The following is an 18,666-nucleotide window of genomic DNA, read 5'->3' as shown; positions in this document are numbered from 1 at the left end:
TAAAAATTAAAAATAAATTTAAAAAATAATCTTTAGTCAACACTTTTATGCACAAAACATTCATTTAATTATTCAAATAATCATCGCTGAGGCCGATTTTCTCCATCACACACCCGAAAATATTAAGATTTTATATTCACCCAATGTCTGACATGTTTTTGGATGACGCAATGATGTAATAGCTGCTAGCGCTGCTGCCTATGTGCAGCACTGAGTGCTAGTGCGCATGTGATGTTGGTCCATATAAACCCGATGCAACCGGAAATTAATCAGTGTATGCGAACATAAATAGATTACCTTGAAAACAACGGTCGGACATCTTGGACCCAGTCTCCAGTTCTTATCATATTGTACCTCAGGGGAATCACCGCTTGAGTACTCACAGGAAAGGTATCCATGATTCCATGATGTTCAGTCAATGAGCATTATGGGTAATGTAGTCAGATTCATGGCAAATGCTGATTTTGGACTGAGACCCAGCCAGGGTTTATGCCAGGATGAGTCAAATAGATTATGCATAAACGCATTTCATCAATTAGTGTCTGTGTAAATATCCATCTCCGTGGTGCGAGACCAGTCAGGCCACCTATCCAGGTCTGAATATAACATTGCAATTATGGTAAACTCAAGTTCACTGAATTGATTAATTACAGAGTTCGATTTTAGTGTTCCGAACTAAAAGCAAAAGTAGGCTATGGTTTGTCTTGACAAATCCCACTGGGCACAGACATCAGTTCAACTTTAGTTTTGATTGACATTTGGTTGAGTTGTCAGCTGACTTGAATTCAACGTGAAATCAACAAAAAAAATTCACTATGTCAATGGATTTAGGTTAAAAGTTGGGTGAAAAAAAGACAAAATACCCTTATGTTGATTACTTTTTTGCAAATCCAATCAGTTCTCCATGTTCATTCAACGTCCTCACATAGTTTTTCTTGGTTGAAATGGCGTGGAAACAACTATGATTCAACCAGATTTTGCCCAGTGGAATGCTTGAGTCGAATTTCGAACACTTAAGTGTCATCTTGATTAAAAGGAAAGATACCTTAATAGAAAATTACTCAAGTAAAAGTGAAAGTCACCCAGCAAAATACTACTTGAGTGAAAGTTTAAATGTAATTAAGTACAGGGGTGGAAAATCACCAATTGTCATACTTGATTTTTTTGTCTTTTAACCCCTATTTTGTGATATCCAATTACGATCTAGTCTCATCGCTGTAACTCCCCATTGAGCTCTGGAGAGGCAAAAGTCGAGTCATGCGTCCTCCGAAACATAACCCGCCAATCTGCGCTTATTTACACCCGCCCGCATAACTAGCTGCCGGAGGAAACACCGTTCAACTGATGACCAAGGTCAGCCTGCAGGCGCCCAGGACACCACAAGGAGTCGCTAGAGCGCGATGAGCCTTGTCAAGCCCCCCAGCCAAACCAGCCCCTAACCACACTGGGCCAATTGTGCACCGCCCTATGGGACTCCCGCTCATGGCCGGTTGTCACATAAAATACACAGGACTAAAACTGTCCGGAAAAATAGCGATCACACTAATACACCAACACCAAATAAACAGAGAACAAGCCCACACAATACCCAGTGGGCCTAGTGCCCTTAAATAGCCTATAAACAAAACTAACTCAAAACAGGTGTACCCAATTAGACCCAATTAACAGAAACAAAAGGAAAGGGAATCGATGGCAGCTAATAGGCCGGCGACGACGACCACCGAGCGCCGCCCGAAAAGGAAGAGGCACCATCTTCGGCGGGATTCGTGACAGTATCCCCCCCCCCTGACGCGCGGCTCCCGCAGCGCGCCGACCACGGCCTCGAGGGCGACCCAGAGGACGAGGCGCGGGGCGATCCGGGTGGAGGCGGTGGAAATCCCTCAAAAGGGAACAATCTAAAATGTCCCTCCCCGGGACCCAGCACCTCTCCTCCGGACCATACCCCTCCCAGTCCACGAGGTACTGCAGGCCCCTCACCCGGCATCTCGAGTCCAGAATAGCTCGTACTGTGTACGCCGGGGACCCCTCGATGTCCAGAGGGGGCGGAGGGCCCTCCGGTACCTCACCTTCTTGTAGAGGACCAGCTACCACCGGCCTGAAGAGAGACACATGAAACGAGGGGTTAATGAGATAGTAAGAGGGAAGTTGCAATCTATAACACACCTCGTTTATTCTCCTCAGGACTTTAAATGGCCCCACACACTGCGGCCCCAGCTTCCGGGCAGGGCCGGAACCTGGCAATACGACCTCAGAAACCTACCCACTTCCGGGTTTACTCTCTCCACCTGCCCATTACTTTCGGGGTGATAACCAGAGGTAAGGCTGACCCCAGACGCTCCATAAACGCCCTCCAAACCCGGGACGTGAACTGGGGACCTCGATCAGATACGATGTCCTCTGGAACCCTGTAGTGCCGGAAGACATGGGTAAATAGAGCCTCAGCAGTCTATAGGGCCGTAGGGAGACCAGGCAATGGGAGGAGACGGCAGGACTTAGAGAACCGATCCACAACGACCAGAACGGTAGTGTTCCCCTGAGATGGGGGAAGATCAGTAAGGAAATCTACCGAGAGATGAGACCATGGCCGTTGTGGAACCGGAAGGGGTTGTAACTTCCCTCTAGGCAGATGCCTAGGAGCCTTACTCTGAGCGCATACCGAACAGGAAGAGACATAGAGCTTCACATCCTTAGCCAAGGTGGGCCACCAGTATTTCCCCCTAAGACCCCGCACTGTCCTATCAATCCCCGGATGACCCGAAGAAGGTAGTGTGTGAGCCCACCGAATCAATTTATCACGGACACCAAGCGGCACAGGTTCAGCCCTCAACGCCCGCTCGATGTCCGCGTCCACCTCCCATACCACCAGGGCCATTGCCATTGAAGGATGGGAGTGGGATCGATGGACCGGTCCTCGGTGTCATAGAGACGGCCTTAGTGTTAAGGGAACCTGGTCTGTAAGAAATCGTAAATCTAAAGCGTGTAAAGAACATGGCCCACCTAGCCTGACGCGGATTCAGTCTCCTCGCTGCTCGAATATACTCCAGGATGCGCCAACACGGGAGCTTCAGTAAACAGCGCCTTCAACTGGTTGAAGGCTCCATCAGCCTCGGCCGACCACCGTAGACGCACCGGCCCCCCCTTCAGCAGTGAGGTAATGGGCGCCGCTACTTGGCCAAAACCCCGGATAAACCTCCGGTAGTAATTCGCAAACCCTAAAAACCGCTTCACCTCCTTTACCGTGGTCGGAGTCAGCCAATTACGCACGGCGTTAACGTGGTTACACTCCATCACCACCCCTGAGCGGGAAATGCGATAACCCAGGAAGGAAACGGCTTGTTTGGAGAACACACATTTCTCAGCCTTGACGTATAGGTGATGCTCCAGCAGTCGCCTAAGGACCTTGCGCACCAGGGAAACATGCGCGGCGCGTGTGGCAGAATAAATCAAGATGTCATCAATATAGACTACCACACCCTGCCCGTGCAAGTCCCTGAGAATCTCATCTACAAAGGATTGGAAGACGGCTACTCTCTTGTCAAGTTTGACAATAGTATGATGTGGTAACGATCTAGCTTGTTAATTCTTTACAAATAAATTAGTGAATGTGCTAAATTAGTAATAAATTAGTGAATGTGCTAAAGCTAAACAGCTACCTAGCTAGGTAGTTGACTGCTGTGGCTAGATAAAAAGGACTCATTTTGAAAGTTGGATCATTTTATCCTTTTATGCTTTAAAAGTGTTTTTACACTATGATTTTGAACATTCACAGCAACTGGGAAATGTCCATGGCATGCATTGTTGTCAATTTAGCGTGCTACATAACTTCTGAGTGATAGGAAGCACCAACACCAATCAGCCTACACCACTGTACACATACCCTTTGTTACTATGACAACTAGGGGAGCCATGTAAGTAAATTACTGCTTTTTAAAATGTCTTTATTAATTATTTTCTCATTTTAAATTGGTATTTTTTAAATTTTTTAAATTTAATTTATTTATTTTTTTTGCAGAAAAACCAGTATACATACAAGGAGTATACAAACAGACAATGTTAACATATGCTAGGGGGTACAACAAATTACAGATTATACAAAGACCTTAAAAGACACACATATTGATTGTTTTAACAGCTTTCTTATGAGAAGAATGTATAATGGTGTTAATGTACTGCTCGAATTCCTTATAGAAAACACAGAAGAGTGTTTTTTTTGTGTGAATTTACATCTATGAAAATGACATTTTGCAATTAGCACAATTCGATTTACGAGGTAAAATTGTTTTTCTTTATTCTTATTATAGTAAAGGAAACCGAGCAGCACATTCTCCCTTAAAAAACAAAAGTCATCAAGAATATTAACAATAATAAAACTATGAATATCTTTCCATAATATCTTTACATGTAGACAATGCCAAAATAAACGCAATACTGTTTCTGGATGCTCAACACAAAAATGTATATTTTGAGTTTCTTCAGGTAATAATCCGCAGGGTAATACTTATGGATCATTCTGAAAGAGAGCTCTATGAACTTGTTAACAAGCAGGTATTTGTGTGGTAAAAAGAGGGTGGTGTCATCTGCAAGCTGATTTATGATAATATCTGTCAGCAATAGAGATCCCTTTTATATTGTTGGATTTAACAAAACTTGTAAGAAGTTGGTTTGCAAGCAGGAAGAGGTAAGGCGAAATTGGGAAACCTTGCCTAATTTCTCATTTAAAATCAAATATAGGAGAAGTGCCAAGCTTTAATTTGAATGGAACTGTTCCCATTCATATAAAGAGTTTTAATAGTACTACAAAATAATTAGCCAAAACCACATTTCTCAAGGGAAAGAAATAGAAACTCATGTTCCACTGTATCATAGGCTTTATAAAAGTCTTAAGAAAACAATAAAACTATCTTCGGAGTCTAGATCAGAAAGTCAATAATGTCTTACACCAGTCGGATATTATTAGATATACACCACCGTTCATACGTTTGGGGTCACTTAGAAATGTCCTTGTTTTGAAAGAAAAGCACATTTTTGTCCATTAAAATAACATCAAATTGATCAGAAATACAGTGTAGACATTGTTAATGTTGTAAAAGACTCTTGTAGCTGGAAACTGATTTTTTTTTTTTTTAAATGTTAAAGATCTGTCATTCTCATTGAAAGCAAGTCTAAGAAGCGATAGATCTGTTCTATGTTTGCTATTTCTATGCTTCCCATTCTTAAATTTAATTTTTGTGTCTTTTACTTTCGGTTTTGTACACCAGCTTCAAACAGCTGAAAATACAATATTTTTGGTTATTGAAAATATATTTCACAGATGGTTCAATGATGCTTGTTTTGTGACAATAACTGAAATTAGGCAAACAATTAGAATTTTAGCAACCAGGAAATGGCAGAGCGATTTTTGCTTATTGCACCTTTAATTTGTGCTCTCCATCATCCATTGTGTATGATATGTTGCAAATTACAATTTGCATGATATGTTACGAATTGCAATTCCTACAATATGTTACGAATTTGCAAAACGTATGATATGTTACCAATTCCTATTTCTTGTGGCTAACGTTAGCTAGGTGGCTAACACTAACGTAAGCTAGGTGGCTAACGTTAAGTAGGCTAGGGGTTAGGGTTGGGGTTAGGAGTTAGGTTAAAGGGTTAGGTGTTAGCTAACATGTAGTTGTCTGACGAGGTTACAGAAGACAAAAATGCCAAAACTGTTCAACTTTTTCTGAATTCACTCAAATAACAGTACTAATGACAGTACTACAAGAAAAAATTAACAGGATATAGTACTACAAGATCCTGAGTAAACTAAGTACAGGGGGTCCCTTAAGTAAACTGAATCTCTTTCCTCCATTGGAAACGCCTATAAAATTGTCCCATTTGATCTACTCCATGCTGTCCTACTTTAGCTAGCTAAGGTTGGTACAGTGGGACAACAAAAAATGACAATTACTAAATATAAACATAATATTGGCAACTGGTTTATGTGTTTTGATGCACCAGTACATAGTATGTACATTTACATCAAAATTTGGGACAGAGCATTATTTATGGCAGTTTTATAATCTTAAAATCAAAACAGAAAAAAAGCTATGCCACTGATCTTACTGTGAGCTTCCTGAAGTGATGTGGCTTTGAACATGGGGTTTCTCTGCAAAGGCTTAGTAACAATAGTTTTGATTTGTCAGATCAAAAAACAAATGGGTCAAAATGAAGCTGTCACTGTTTTATATGATGTCCCTCTCTTTTTGAATTCATCCTAGAGGTTTGATTGATGTGTGGTTGTATTCAACTCCCCACTCTGAAATCCATAAAAAGGCTTAAAGCCTATCACATGTTCCACATCAAATTGAATTGAGATGACATGTACTGCACCACTAAAACTACTGTATGTAGCTTACATTATCCTATGAGGCTCATATTTCCAATACCAGAATCATGGCAATGGAAAACACAATAAAACACTGAGTGTACAGTAGACTTTGAAATCCACTGCAACACAATAAAATGACTAATTAAAATGTATTGAATGAATCCCCTACATTAGGCTACAAATAAAAGTTTTTTTCTTTTTCGAAAGAGTGTAATTAAATTATAATTGTCTGTTTGAACGATGCTGTGTGAATGGCGTTTCAAGCCTCTCTGCCTCACACTAGAAAACAGTTAGGCTATTCTGATTGAAATATTAGTAAACATTTTGCGCAAAGTTAATAATATTGGAGAGAAAAAAATATTCTCCAAACTATCGATTTAAAATCACCGTCTACAATATTCCTATAGATTAAAATGATAGGTACCGGAATTAAAATGACTTTCAATTTCTACATTTGTTTTACTACGGATGGGACTTGGGGTAAAAAAAACAACAACATAGGGGTGGTGTAATGTGTGCGGAAGTGAAATCAAAACTCCGTGCAAGCCACTTCGATCCTATCATAGTTAGTAGTCGTTAGTGATCTACGAGCCAAAAGTCGATAGATCTTCATCTAATTGTGAAATCATGGAATCAGACAAGGTACTACATATCGCTAACTTTAGCACACTGTTTGTGTGCATGGTGCTAAAGTTTCCGCAAATATTTGTTTTGATGCGCGCGAAATCGACAACGGGTGTCAGCCTCAACAGTCTTCTGCTGGAGCTAACCGGGTATGTTTTACAAAGCAGTGCATGGTTATATTATACTCCGTCCTAATACCTGCCTTTTTAGGTTCTATGAATGTTTGGTTGTTGATTGATGTTTGCATGGTGGCTTAATTGTAGACTAGAAATCGAATTATATGTGACGATAATACATAATTGCAACGCTTGCGGATACAGTTTAGCCGACAACATCATGCATAAATTAAGTTACATTGTATCGAGTCAACCCATGATATGCAATACACTTCCTGCGTTCTATGGTTGACTCATGTAGGATGAAAGTAAATAGACATTCAGAAAAATTACATCAAACCATACGTTAAATCATGATGACTGTACAGACCATGTTGCAGTGTTGCTCTGAATTTAAATATCCTTGTTGCAGGGCAAGTATTTATCAGATTTGGTTCAGCATCAGATTAAAGATGGCCCAGGGAATTTGACCTCATCCACCCAGATGGCAGTCTGCCTATTTTGTGATTTAAAAAATCAGTGTGTTTGCTTGTTCTAATGGACATGGAGAAGCTCTATCTTTCTATCTTAGACAGTAAATATATAAATGTGAAGAATATCAGTTATCATCCTCCACAGCTCACTGGATCCTGACAGCATTACACTTGCTCTCAGGCAAGGAAGGAGTGGTAGGCATACAGCATGGGTATTTTACCGTCTGCTTGCTACTTTACATGACTCATCATGGTTTGTTGACGTTGCAGTCCCTAATCTCTCTGTTTAGCAACACATCATCCTTTCACTTCTCTCATATCCTGTTGGCTCGAAGCTCATTGCACCATATCACGATACACACCTAACTTTGTTATTGTTCTAAGAAACATTCTCTAATTTGGATCCTGAAGCATTATCGTATGAAAATGCCCTTAAATACAGCGAATGGTTGGGTCAGGTGTGAACATTCCATAACCAGGTTGCTCCCTTGCAGATCCACGGCTTGCTTGTTCACTTTGTGTTCCCTGTTGTTCCCACACGTAATTCTTTATCTTCCATAAAGTTAATATCACATTTCTTTGTTTTAGGTTCATTGTGTTTGTCACCTACCAGATGTACTATGACTACCCACCCCCAACCTACTTGGAGTACCCCATCCTCATTGCTCAAGGTGGGCCATCATTCTACCCTTTGGTGAAAGTTCCTGTTCATTCATTTAATGAAATAGTCCTATTTCCCAGGTAACAATACTCTCCAGACAATAATCCAACCACATTGTTAGCGGCCGACTTATCTTGCATCTCTTCAGGGTTGTTGCTAACCACAAATGGTAAAAAATTAAGATAATCTATTGTGGTTGTAACTCCGGGTATTCGTTCCCCAAACCTACAGTGGGTGACAATGCACTAGCCTTGCATACCTGATCTCTGTATAAGTGTATTACACAGTGAGTTACAGCTTGTTCTTTTAATCCTGTTGTGTGCCATTATTTGTCCCAGATGTCATCCTCCTGCTCTTGATTCTACATTACAATGGCAGCCTGAAGCAGAGTCTGATCTATGCAGTTGTGTATCCTTCTCTGCTCATGCAACAAAACAAAACACACACACACTCCTGATTTACATAATGCTAACATTTTGGAAATTGGTAGCAGATCCTTGACATGGCTTGATCAGGTTTGTGGTAGGCTGGCAACTACTCACTGTGCAGAAGTGGATAATTGATCTGGCCATGGTAAGTAGAAGACTGATGAGATGTGGAAAAGAGCAGTAGGTTATTCAGACAGTCAATGTCCACAATGTCAGAAAGCATATTGTATTATGAAGAACAGCTAGCAAAGGACTCTTATTAGAGTCACATTGATGAAATTGTTTCCACAGACCAATATAGATATAGCACCAGTCAATGATGAAGTAACATTGAAAGGTCCTTTGACATGATGCAAGTTATCTAAATCAATTGCTTACCTTTCCATCTCTCTCAGAGCCTGTGTACTTTCATCAGTGCTGGCAGTAAATTTGCCCAGCTCCAATGCCTGTGGCAGTCCAAGGACTCAGGGCAGGTTAGCGCCCTCTCCTGGGGTATGGCTACTTACACATGTTTTGGTGAGTGAACCATTCTAAACCACACACACACATAGCCCTTACAGATCTGTAAGGATATAAGTATGAGCAATACAGCAGCAAATTGGAGCTATGACCAAGTGCCTGCCTAGGTGATCTCGCAACCACAGCGATGAAGATAGTCATGGAATGTAATATTGTGATTTATGTTAACTGTCTTGTTTCAGCAAGGATTTACACCACCAGTGTGACAACTGGAGACATGCAGGGTAAGTCAGTCCTGTCACTGCAATTATCAAGTGTTGGCTGGAGAATGAAAATGTCTGTTATTACATTTTTGCGCAGCAGCATGTGTTTCTAACACCTCTGTTTTGTCTTCCGCTGTCCACAGTTCTGGTGCGATTTATTGTCATGGCACTTCTGAATTCATGGGTGCTAGCTACAGTCTTGTACTACAGGAAAAGGGCTGGGGAAGTACAGAAGAAGCAGGATTAAGTCTCCTGTCACACACAGTTATTACCTCCAATGTCTAAAACCGGACAATTTGTCTGCACTCCCTCTTCTTTCAGTGTTTAATTTCACCCAGACATGAAGCTGAGAACTGGACTGTGTGGGTGACAAATGGACAGGTGGCAACCCTTTTGGCAAACCAACCATTCTGATATCAAAAGGAGGGTTCTTTTTTCTAAAATGTTTGGGACCATTCTTTCAAACATTCCGTTTGACAACAGGTCAAGTTAGTACAAAAGATTCAAAAATGTGTTGAGCTAATATATTGGGTGCTATATTGGGTGTATTAATCCTTTCTGTTGAGATGCAGATGTTTCTCAGGATAAAACATTAAACAGCTGTAATTTTCAATGTATTTTCTAAAGATTTTAATCAATAAACCATACCACCTTTGAAATAGTGGCCTTGTTATTAGCGAATATCAGAAAGCATAATTGTTCTTCAGCATATCTATAAAACTATTTGACTAATATGCAGATATCACACAGGACAGTGGTGCATAACTTATTTTTGGTATAGAAAAGACAGCATACACATCAATGACCTAAACCAGAAGGCACATACATTTCTTTATTGTAGCAATATCAAACATGCATTCTGGATGAAGCGCCTTTAAATACAAAGTGGACAAGGCAGTATAAATAATACAATGTGCACTGTATGTCATGTAAAATATTGTATATTAATATGTATAAAACGTGCTTTTCAGAAGCTTGAATAAAGGAGAGCACACCAACACTCTCCACCTGAAATATGAGCCAGATGCACACCACGTGCTAAGGAATTCTTTACAAAAATATCGGAAACATTCAAAAAGCTTCCATTACAGGTTACTGTTCCATACTTTCAGCTTGTGAATGAATACATTTGTAGAGTCTTTTTCCATCTTTATTTAAACAAAGATAAGTAAACTTGATGTTCCCCTCTTCCATGGAGAAAAATAAAAATCTTACTACGGGTGGACTTCCAAAAGAAAGGCATGTAGGCAACAGCACACTGAAGAATGTAGGGGGGCCCTCCAAGTTAATTTTGAAGACTGTAGGGGGGCCCTCCAAGTTGATTTTGAAGACTGTAGGGGGGCCCTCCAAGTTGATTTTGAAGACTGTAGGGGGACCCTCCAAGTTGATTTTGAATAGAAAATAAACAGCATAACTTCTAAGTCATACAATACTCGTGCTTCATCTCTGGTTTGCTCAGATGTACAACCAAACAATGAAGGAGTCAAGCTATGGTATTAATGCTGCACTCCTTGCATTCAGCTGGTGCATTAAACATTTCCCTCTTATAAATTGTCATGCTGCATGGTGTAAGTACATTAAGGCAATGCCAGGGTGAAGTGCTATTAGGTAAGTGTTAGCATCTGAACTTCAACTCTATCCACCTACCAGTTTACAGTATAGTTCTCCTTGTGGGCGTAGTGTTCTGCACTAGATACTTACGATGGCTTGTAATCGTGAACTGTATTATATAAAGAATTGTCTTTGCCACGAACATTCAGGTTGGCAGATCACCTCAAACCTCATCTCTTGATCTCTGCTTTTTCCAATGTGGATTTCTTAAGTGTTGTCAAGGTAAGTCCCTCAGCCCTCTGCTCTCACATGCCGTTTAGCTTAATTGAGGCTGCTGTTCTGTGTTGAGTGAAAATCTGGATACAAAGTCCAAAGCCAAACCCCTTCCCATGGCCTCGACATCCCCTCGCCTCACCCCCTCCTTAAGGAACCTGGAGAGAAGTTGCTCTTCGTATGCACACAGACAACAAGTAGTTGTATTGGCACATTGTTCTTGGGAGACTAGCAGTTAAAGTGACTGGCAAAAAAGACAAGGCGGAAGTGGAATAGATAGAGAAGTCTTCTGGAAGAGTGAAGTGCAATCAAAGTTGTGCATGGAGGAAATGCCAAGTGGAACATTGTTTGTTATCAGTCTTTTGATTGCGTGTTAGGAGGAAACACCCACCACCTCGAACCAGCACCACATTCCCAAGTAAGGTTAACTGGAGAAAGAGAAAACAGAGGGGAAAAGTATTAGTTTCTCTAAAACCAACCCACAGCTCAGTGACATTGCCTGCATCACCACACACAGCATGCAGCTGTCACACATACAACCACCCATAGTCACACAACTTTGCAGAATGGATCTTTTGATTGCATGTTTTATTGCAAAACGTCAGTCATCGTAAATAAACATACAAACCATCATATTATAACACTCTTCTACATTAAAAAGACTAGTCAATCTGAAACACACAGAGAAGATGTAAATCATGATGTCTCAATGGCCACTTTTGGAGTCTTCTCGTTGCATCCTGGGGGCATCGGCTCTAGGGGGACTGAGGTCAAAGGGAAAAGGTCACACAGGGTTCAGTAGGAGGCTGATATAAGAAAAGGGATATCCAGAAAGGAAAGCGTTTTAAGGGTCCGATCACAGGAATCAGATCCAGTAGTGTGGTAGGGTTCCTGGAAACCTAAAAGTGTTTGTAATATTTCCTGACATTCAACTATGAAGACGAGAACACATGCACATTTAATTTCTTAAATTCAGGTACACGAACACCAGGCAATAGATTAGAGAAATATAAGAATAGACAATATTCAGCTGAGAATATCTGAGTTCTATTCCAATACAACCAAACTCACTGCACAACATGCCTTTCTGGGGATTTACCTAGGCTTTTACCCTATCTGCTCATCAGAAATCAAAAGCATCATCATCGATATCATCTAACTCCCAATGCCAGTCCTGTAGGCCAAAGTCGAGCAATCTGAAAGAGGAAAGTGGTGTTGAGCATGGCCCCCAACCACAGAGCACTAGTCACATCCTTCTCACATGAGTATTTAAAAGGTGTAAGGTTACCCGTTTTTCCGTCCACCAGAGTCCAAGCTTTACGGTTTATGTCTGGCCTTTGCTTTTACCTGTTCTTGCTGGGGGGCAGCTGTCTGCTGGGCCGCCTCATGGACTGGCTGGGCTGGACCTTCATGGAGACACGGGGCGAGGAGCGGGCAAAGTGGTCAGGGGCCGGCGGCTTCTTTGTGATCTTCTTGACCAGTCGTCCCACCCACTCTTGCTGCTCCTCCTGCGACACAGCCAGCAGCAGCAAGTTCTTGGCCATGGACACATCATAGTTCACTGCAGGGGAACAAAAGGGTTTATATTGTGTTTAAGACAAAGAACTGTGCAAACAAACTTACAAAACAGCGCTGCACACCTCAACCCCCATATATGCCCCTGACAATGTATTTTTATATGATTATACAGTACCTTCAGAAAGTATTGATACCCCTTGATTTATTCCACATTTTGTGTTACAGCCTGAATTAAATAATTATCTCACCCATCTCCACACACACAACCCCATAATGACAAAGTGAAAACATATTTTTAAAAATGTTTGCAATTTTTTTTCTAAATAAAATACAGAAAGCTCATTTACATAAGTATTCACAACCCTTTGCTATGACACTCCAAATTGAGCTCAGGTGCATACAATTTCCTTTGATCACCCATGAGATGTCACTGCAACTTGAACGAAGTCCATCTGTGGCCAATTAAATTGTTTTGAGAAACACCTGTCTAAAAAGGGCTTACAGTTGACAGTGCATGTCAGAGCAGTAACTATACCATGAAGTCCAAGGAACTGTCCATAGACCTCCGAGATAGAATTGTGATAAAGTGTAAATCTTGGGAAGGGTATAAAACTATTTGTAGAGTGTTGAAAGTTTCCAAGAGCACAGTGGTCTCCATCATTGGTAACTGGAAAAAATATGGAACTACCCAAGCTCTGAGATGGGAGATCCTGCCAGAAGGACAACGGTCTCTTCACCAATATGGGATTTATGGGACAGTGGCCAGACTGAAGCTACTACTGAGAAAAAGGCACATGACAGCACGGTTGGAGTTAGCAAAAAGGCATGTGAAAGACAGACCATAAGAGATTCTGACGGATAGACGGATAATGAGACGCCTGAATGCAAAGCGCTATGTCTGGAGAAAAAACAGGCACAGCTCATCATCCGTCTAACACCATCCCTACTTTGAAGCATGGTGGTGGCAGCATCATGCTATGGGGATGCTTTTCAGTAGCAGGAAGACAGGTAAGGATCAATGGGGAACAATAAAATGGAGCCAAATACAAGCAAATCCTTGATAAGTGCAAACAAACTTAGACTGGGAAGAAGATTTCACGTTCCAACATGACAATGACCCCAAGCATACAGGCAAAGCAACACTGGAATGGCTTCAGAACAAGAAGATGTGAAAGTCCTTGAGTGACCCAGACTTGAATCCCATTGAAAATCTGTGGAAAGACTTGAAGATTGCTGTTCACTGCCGTTCCCCAGCTAACTTAACAGAGCTTGCCAGGAAGAATGGGAGAAAATCCCCAACTCCAGATGCTTCTACAAAGTATTGACTCAGGGGTGTGTATACTTATGTACATGAGATATTTCTGCATTTCATTTTCAATACATTAGCAAAAGATTATAAAAACATGTTTTCATTTTGTCATTATGGGGTAGTGTGTGTAGATGGGTGAGATTAAAAAATACAATTTTGAATTCAGGCTAACACAACGTAGAATAAGTCGAGGGGTATGAATACTTTCTGAAGGCACTATGTTAACTTGCTCTGCAATAAGTAACGACACCACCCTCACGCCACACCCCTACCTTTGCAGGGTGCGATGATCTCTTCCTTCTTGTCCATGTGGTCCTTGTGACACTTGATGTGGCAGCGCCTGCACTCCAGGGCAGGAGGAGGCTTAAACATGTGCCACAGGGGCTTGGTGCACGCCTCACAGTTGGTAGGAAAGTGGTAGAGTGTAGGGATGAACTCATGGCCCTTGTGGCAGATGTAGCTGGACTTCTCTCCACTTGCCAGCTCCACTGGGAACTCAGGCTCCTTCTTACACTCTCCCTCGTTGGCATACAGAATCTGAGGAGAGAAGGAAGAGGCCATCACGGTCGATGTCAATCATTACCATCAACAGTATGAACTAGCCCCATCACATGAATCGTTAAATAAATGCATGAAGAAATAGCCATAAGAAGCAAGGGACCTGGAATATCCTGGGGATCTCTTTGGCGTCAGCACGGTAAACATCTGTTTGAGTGACAGGTCGCACATGGAAGAGTTTACTGAAAAGGGAATAGAACAAAACGTCAAGGTAATTTTTTTTTGACTACAGTTATCTGCATTAGCATGATCATTTAAATGTAAATAAAAGGAGCAGGTAGATAGTCATTACTCACTCGATATCCAGCACCATGTAGGGGTTGGATAGCTCTTTGTCCTGTTCGCTGTTATAGAACAGAATCTTCTTGCTGCTCACAACCACATACTAAAGAGAGACAAGAAAACATTTAACTGTAGAACATCAACAATATAAAACAATGTTTGATCAGTAAGCCAGTTTAAATCTTTTCACCTTTCTCTCCCATCCAAACTTCTTTGTGTTGTTCCTCACCGGCAGTGAGAGCCATCCCTCTAGTCTCATTTCTGAGAGTGAAAGAGGGGGAAACATTAAAACAGCAGGCTAATGTTGTGATAGATCTACATGCTTGAGTTTGTACATATTCCCAGGAAACACAACTTTTTCAATTTCAGTCCACAAAAATTATGTAAACAGCAGATGCAGAAAATGTCCACAGCAACTCTGCACACATTATGGATGGACTCAACTGCAAAACATGCAGGTTTAATAGCTGGTGTTTCCAGCTGCAGAGAAGTTTTCCTTCATAAATGGACAAAATATCAATCAATCAATGTATCAAATCACGCAAATCATCGGAGTCATTAGTAGCCTATTAAAGTGATCCTGTATACATACTGGCAACTGGACAGCACAAGTAAAAAACAATCACATGCCAAAGACAATAGGAAAGATATCTGGCACTCCAGGACAAGAAAGCTAGTCACACACCCCCCCCATGTTCAATAGAAAAAAAGGTGCAATCTTTCTTGTACTTAAAAAAGGGTGGTTACAGAAGAACTCTGAAGACAGCAGATTGGAAGGCCAAACCAGACTCCAAGTACTAAAACTGTTCAGAGAGATGGGGGGGAAAGGAAAGAAAGGATAAACAAATACAATAGAAAATGCAAGAGGTATAGAAACATTACTGTAAAAGGTAAGTGTCAAAATCATTGAGTGAATAAACTGTGAAGACAGAAGCTCAAGTGGTCTTAGTTCTTTATTAAGCAATAAGGCCCAAGGGGGTGTGGTATATGGCCAATATACCATGGCTATGGGCTGTTAGGTGCTCTAAGTTAGCCCAATTATTGTTTTCACTAATTGGTCTTTCGATCAATCAGATCAGCTCTGAAAAATATTTGATGTGATTGGTCAAAAGACCAATTAGTGGAAAAAAAGATGATTTAAACACAGCCTGTTTGCCTACATACATCAGTCAGACGAAGACAGCTTGGCTGTCGAAACGTTGGATATTCCATTTTTTTATCTGAGCTCCTAGAGTGTGCGGCTCTCCTTTATTTTCAAGTTTCTACTCCGCTAGCCAGCACCTCGTCTTAATAGGTGTGCGTTTCTTTTTCTTCTAGATTAGCCAGGCAACTGCCCCTAGGCACCACACAACGCGGACTGCCTGGATACAGCCCTTAGCCGTGGTATATTGGCCATAAACCCCTGAGGTACCTTATTGCTATTATAAACAGGTTACCAATGTAATTAGAACAGTAAACAAGTAATTGTGTCATACCCGTGGTATATTGTCTCATACCACGGCTTTCAGCCAATCAGCATCCAGGGCTCGAACGACAGTTTATAATTAGGCTTAGAGTTAAGAAAATAACTGAAAGTCAATTTAAACATACATGTGAGGTACAAGGCTATGTGAACAGGACTGCTTGTAAATTGGGTTTAGCACACATACAGTATAAAAGGGGTACTCTTTACCTGTGTAGGCGTCGTCCGCATCAAAGTCTGGTCCACTGTTGATACTGGCTGATTCCAGGGAGGAAACATTGGCGGAGCTGAGGAGGTTACGTAGCTGCTCTATGTCACTATCCTTACTGTCCAGGGCCATCTGCAGCTCAATGCGTACCTGACTCTCATCAGCTATTTGCTATTTGACACAAACAGGGGGAAAGGAAACATACATATGAAATGTCTGTATATTTTGAGGCCCCTGTTAGCTTAGTTGATCTCTCTTGGTGTGACTGACCACCTGCATGAGCTCTCGCTGGTAATTAATGAAGGTGTTATACAGGTGGTTGTGTAATGGTAATGTGACAATTAATATAATGTTGTGTTGCGCTTGGACTGACCGCCTGCATGTCGTTGATCTCTCTCTGGTACTTGATGATGGAAGAGTTGAGTTTCTCCTTCTCCGATCTCAGCTCCAGCTGCAGCTTCCTATTCTCCTTCTCCTTCCTGCGTACGTCAGTGTCGTTGCCGCGCCGACTGCCTGCCGCACGTACCTCCTTCCTGTTCATGATCTCCGCCAGCTTGTTCACAGCCTGATGCACACAAGATAAATCAATAGTCATGATGAACATTAAAACAATAGACAATAAAGACAAGTGTCTTCAACACGATTTCCTTGCTGTGCAACATTGTAAAACTTTGAAGAAATGACATTATATCTGCCTTACCTGGGTCTTCAGTGTTCTCTCTGACTGGAGGTGCTTCTCAAACATGAGCTTCATCTGGCTCATCTGCTGTTCGTCATCCTTGGACGTCTGCAGCTCTGAACACATGGCAAATAGAATAGAAATATAGTTAACGCTTTTTAACCAAACACATGCACACCCGCCCACACAGGCTGGATGCAGAAATTCACCTTCAAGCGTCTCCCTGAGTTTGTTGTTGAGCTCCTCCTTCTCATTGGCCAGGTTAGCCACGTCGCTGGTGAGGGTTCGGTTGGCCTCCTCCAGCTGGGCAGGAAAGAACAGACAAAAAGTGAGACCAATCCAATAGTATTTAGCTGCAGAAAGCATCCTCACGGCCCAGTAGGTTTCACTTCAGTCACACTCACAGATCTATTGGTCACAATGCTCAATTCCGTTGTTGTTTACTCCTGGTCCTGGCTATAGTCCCAGCCCAATACTATAGTAGCACACAAGCAAACCTGATTAAGCTTATCAAGGTCTTGATGATTATTCAATCAGTTGAATTCTGTGTTTTCTAAAGCACTCTACGCAGGGACAAAAGCCCAATCCCACTGCAGCCCTCCAGGAACAGGACACCAGGCAGGGTTCGTACAGACAGTGGCAAGTCAAATTCAAGGACTTTCAAGTACTTTTTCAAACGCTAATATTTATTTTCAAGGACTATCAATTTGTAAGTTTCGATTATGCAATTGTTATTAGTCACCAACAGATGGCAGCATATCTCCACAACCTCATGAAAAAAACAAAACAAAAAAAAACAAAGTGATGATGTTGATTGATTTCCTTATATGAACTGTAACTGAGTAACATCTTTGAAATTGTTGCATGTTGCATTTATTTTCTTGCTGAGTGTATATAATATTAAATTGACTTCATATTTAAATAGTCTTTATACTGTATTTCACTACATTTTAGGTCCCACAGGCTATCCCAACAGTGTAAAAGGCCTTGAGATTACCATAAAATGTTGTATTCTATACCCATTTGAAGAGAAATTAGTTATTAACGTGTTTGATTTAAAAAAACTCTCTCAGGGAACCCTATTTACATTTTAGGGGACCCCACATGGGTCCCAGACCCCAAGTTTGGTTACTACTAACCTCTCCCCCTGCTTGCTTCAATGCATCCTCTCTCTGTGCATCTCCTTTGCCTCCTTCATTACAGCCTGACTCAGCACTATCTGTCTCACTACTCTCTATAAAGGAAAGGTATTTTGTTAGGGTACTATAAGTTCTCATATCTTGTTTATAGCTAGCTTAATTTCAGTCAACTGCTCTTGCCGAGTTAGGCTCCATTCAACGTTAGCTTCTAACTTTATCCTTCTAGTCAGATAGTTATAGCTAGCTACCTGGCTAATAGCCAGAGCTCTTGAGCTACCTTAGCTAGCTAGATA

The 18,666-nt window shown here is 41.4% G+C and overlaps 2 protein-coding genes across 4 annotated transcripts in view; one reads left to right on the top strand and one right to left on the bottom strand.

The window, feature by feature from the left end:
* Positions 1-3,360: 3,360 nt before the first annotated feature.
* LOC112232897 (solute carrier family 66 member 3-like) lies at positions 3,361-10,053 on the top strand. 2 transcript variants are annotated; one of them, XM_042325351.1, is made up of 7 exons: positions 3,361-3,560; positions 8,172-8,254; positions 8,583-8,652; positions 8,760-8,817; positions 9,068-9,188; positions 9,374-9,415; positions 9,538-10,053. In XM_042325351.1, exons 1-7 carry the CDS (start codon positions 3,376-3,378, stop codon positions 9,639-9,641), a joined length of 663 nt encoding a protein of 220 aa, XP_042181285.1. In that variant the 5' UTR covers positions 3,361-3,375; the 3' UTR covers positions 9,642-10,053. The 2 variants fall into 2 exon arrangements, with proteins under 2 accessions (XP_042181285.1, XP_024255943.1); XM_024400175.2 differs by lacking the exon at positions 3,361-3,560 and adding an exon at positions 6,844-7,143.
* Positions 10,054-10,196: 143 nt separating this feature from the next.
* LOC112232894 (rho-associated protein kinase 2-like) overlaps positions 10,197-18,666 on the bottom strand; it is a 52,386-nt gene continuing 43,916 nt past the window's right edge. The window contains exons 23-32 of one of the 2 annotated variants that reach the window (XM_024415405.2): positions 17,444-17,537; positions 17,256-17,350; positions 16,929-17,120; positions 16,558-16,726; positions 15,076-15,146; positions 14,900-14,988; positions 14,707-14,785; positions 14,318-14,582; positions 12,566-12,779; positions 10,197-11,646 (exon numbers count right to left, since the gene is read on the bottom strand). In XM_024415405.2, the coding sequence (XP_024271173.1) occupies positions 11,643-11,646; positions 12,566-12,779; positions 14,318-14,582; positions 14,707-14,785; positions 14,900-14,988; positions 15,076-15,146; positions 16,558-16,726; positions 16,929-17,120; positions 17,256-17,350; positions 17,444-17,537 (1,272 nt within the window). In that variant the 3' untranslated portion in view covers positions 10,197-11,642. Of the gene's footprint in view, positions 11,647-11,785; positions 11,983-12,565; positions 12,780-14,317; positions 14,583-14,706; positions 14,786-14,899; positions 14,989-15,075; positions 15,147-16,557; positions 16,727-16,928; positions 17,121-17,255; positions 17,351-17,443; positions 17,538-18,666 lie in introns of those variants that run through there. The other variant, XM_024415404.2, reaches the window with a different exon arrangement.

This window comes from Oncorhynchus tshawytscha, linkage group LG08 (assembly GCF_018296145.1).
Source record: "Oncorhynchus tshawytscha isolate Ot180627B linkage group LG08, Otsh_v2.0, whole genome shotgun sequence".
In the NCBI taxonomy this organism is placed as follows: domain Eukaryota; kingdom Metazoa; phylum Chordata; class Actinopteri; order Salmoniformes; family Salmonidae; genus Oncorhynchus; species Oncorhynchus tshawytscha.
This window is presented reverse-complemented; position numbering and strand designations above follow the sequence as displayed.

Excerpts from the sequence above, each read along its gene's own strand:
- LOC112232897 (XM_042325351.1), top strand. The coding sequence starts at position 3,376 with ATGCTCCAGCAGTCGCCTAAGGACCTTGCGCACCAGGGAAACATGCGC. Across the intron at positions 8,255-8,582 it reads CCCCATCCTCATTGCTCAAG|ATGTCATCCTCCTGCTCTTG; the intron begins GTGGGCCATCAT and ends TATTTGTCCCAG. Across the intron at positions 9,416-9,537 it reads GACAACTGGAGACATGCAGG|TTCTGGTGCGATTTATTGTC; the intron begins GTAAGTCAGTCC and ends CGCTGTCCACAG.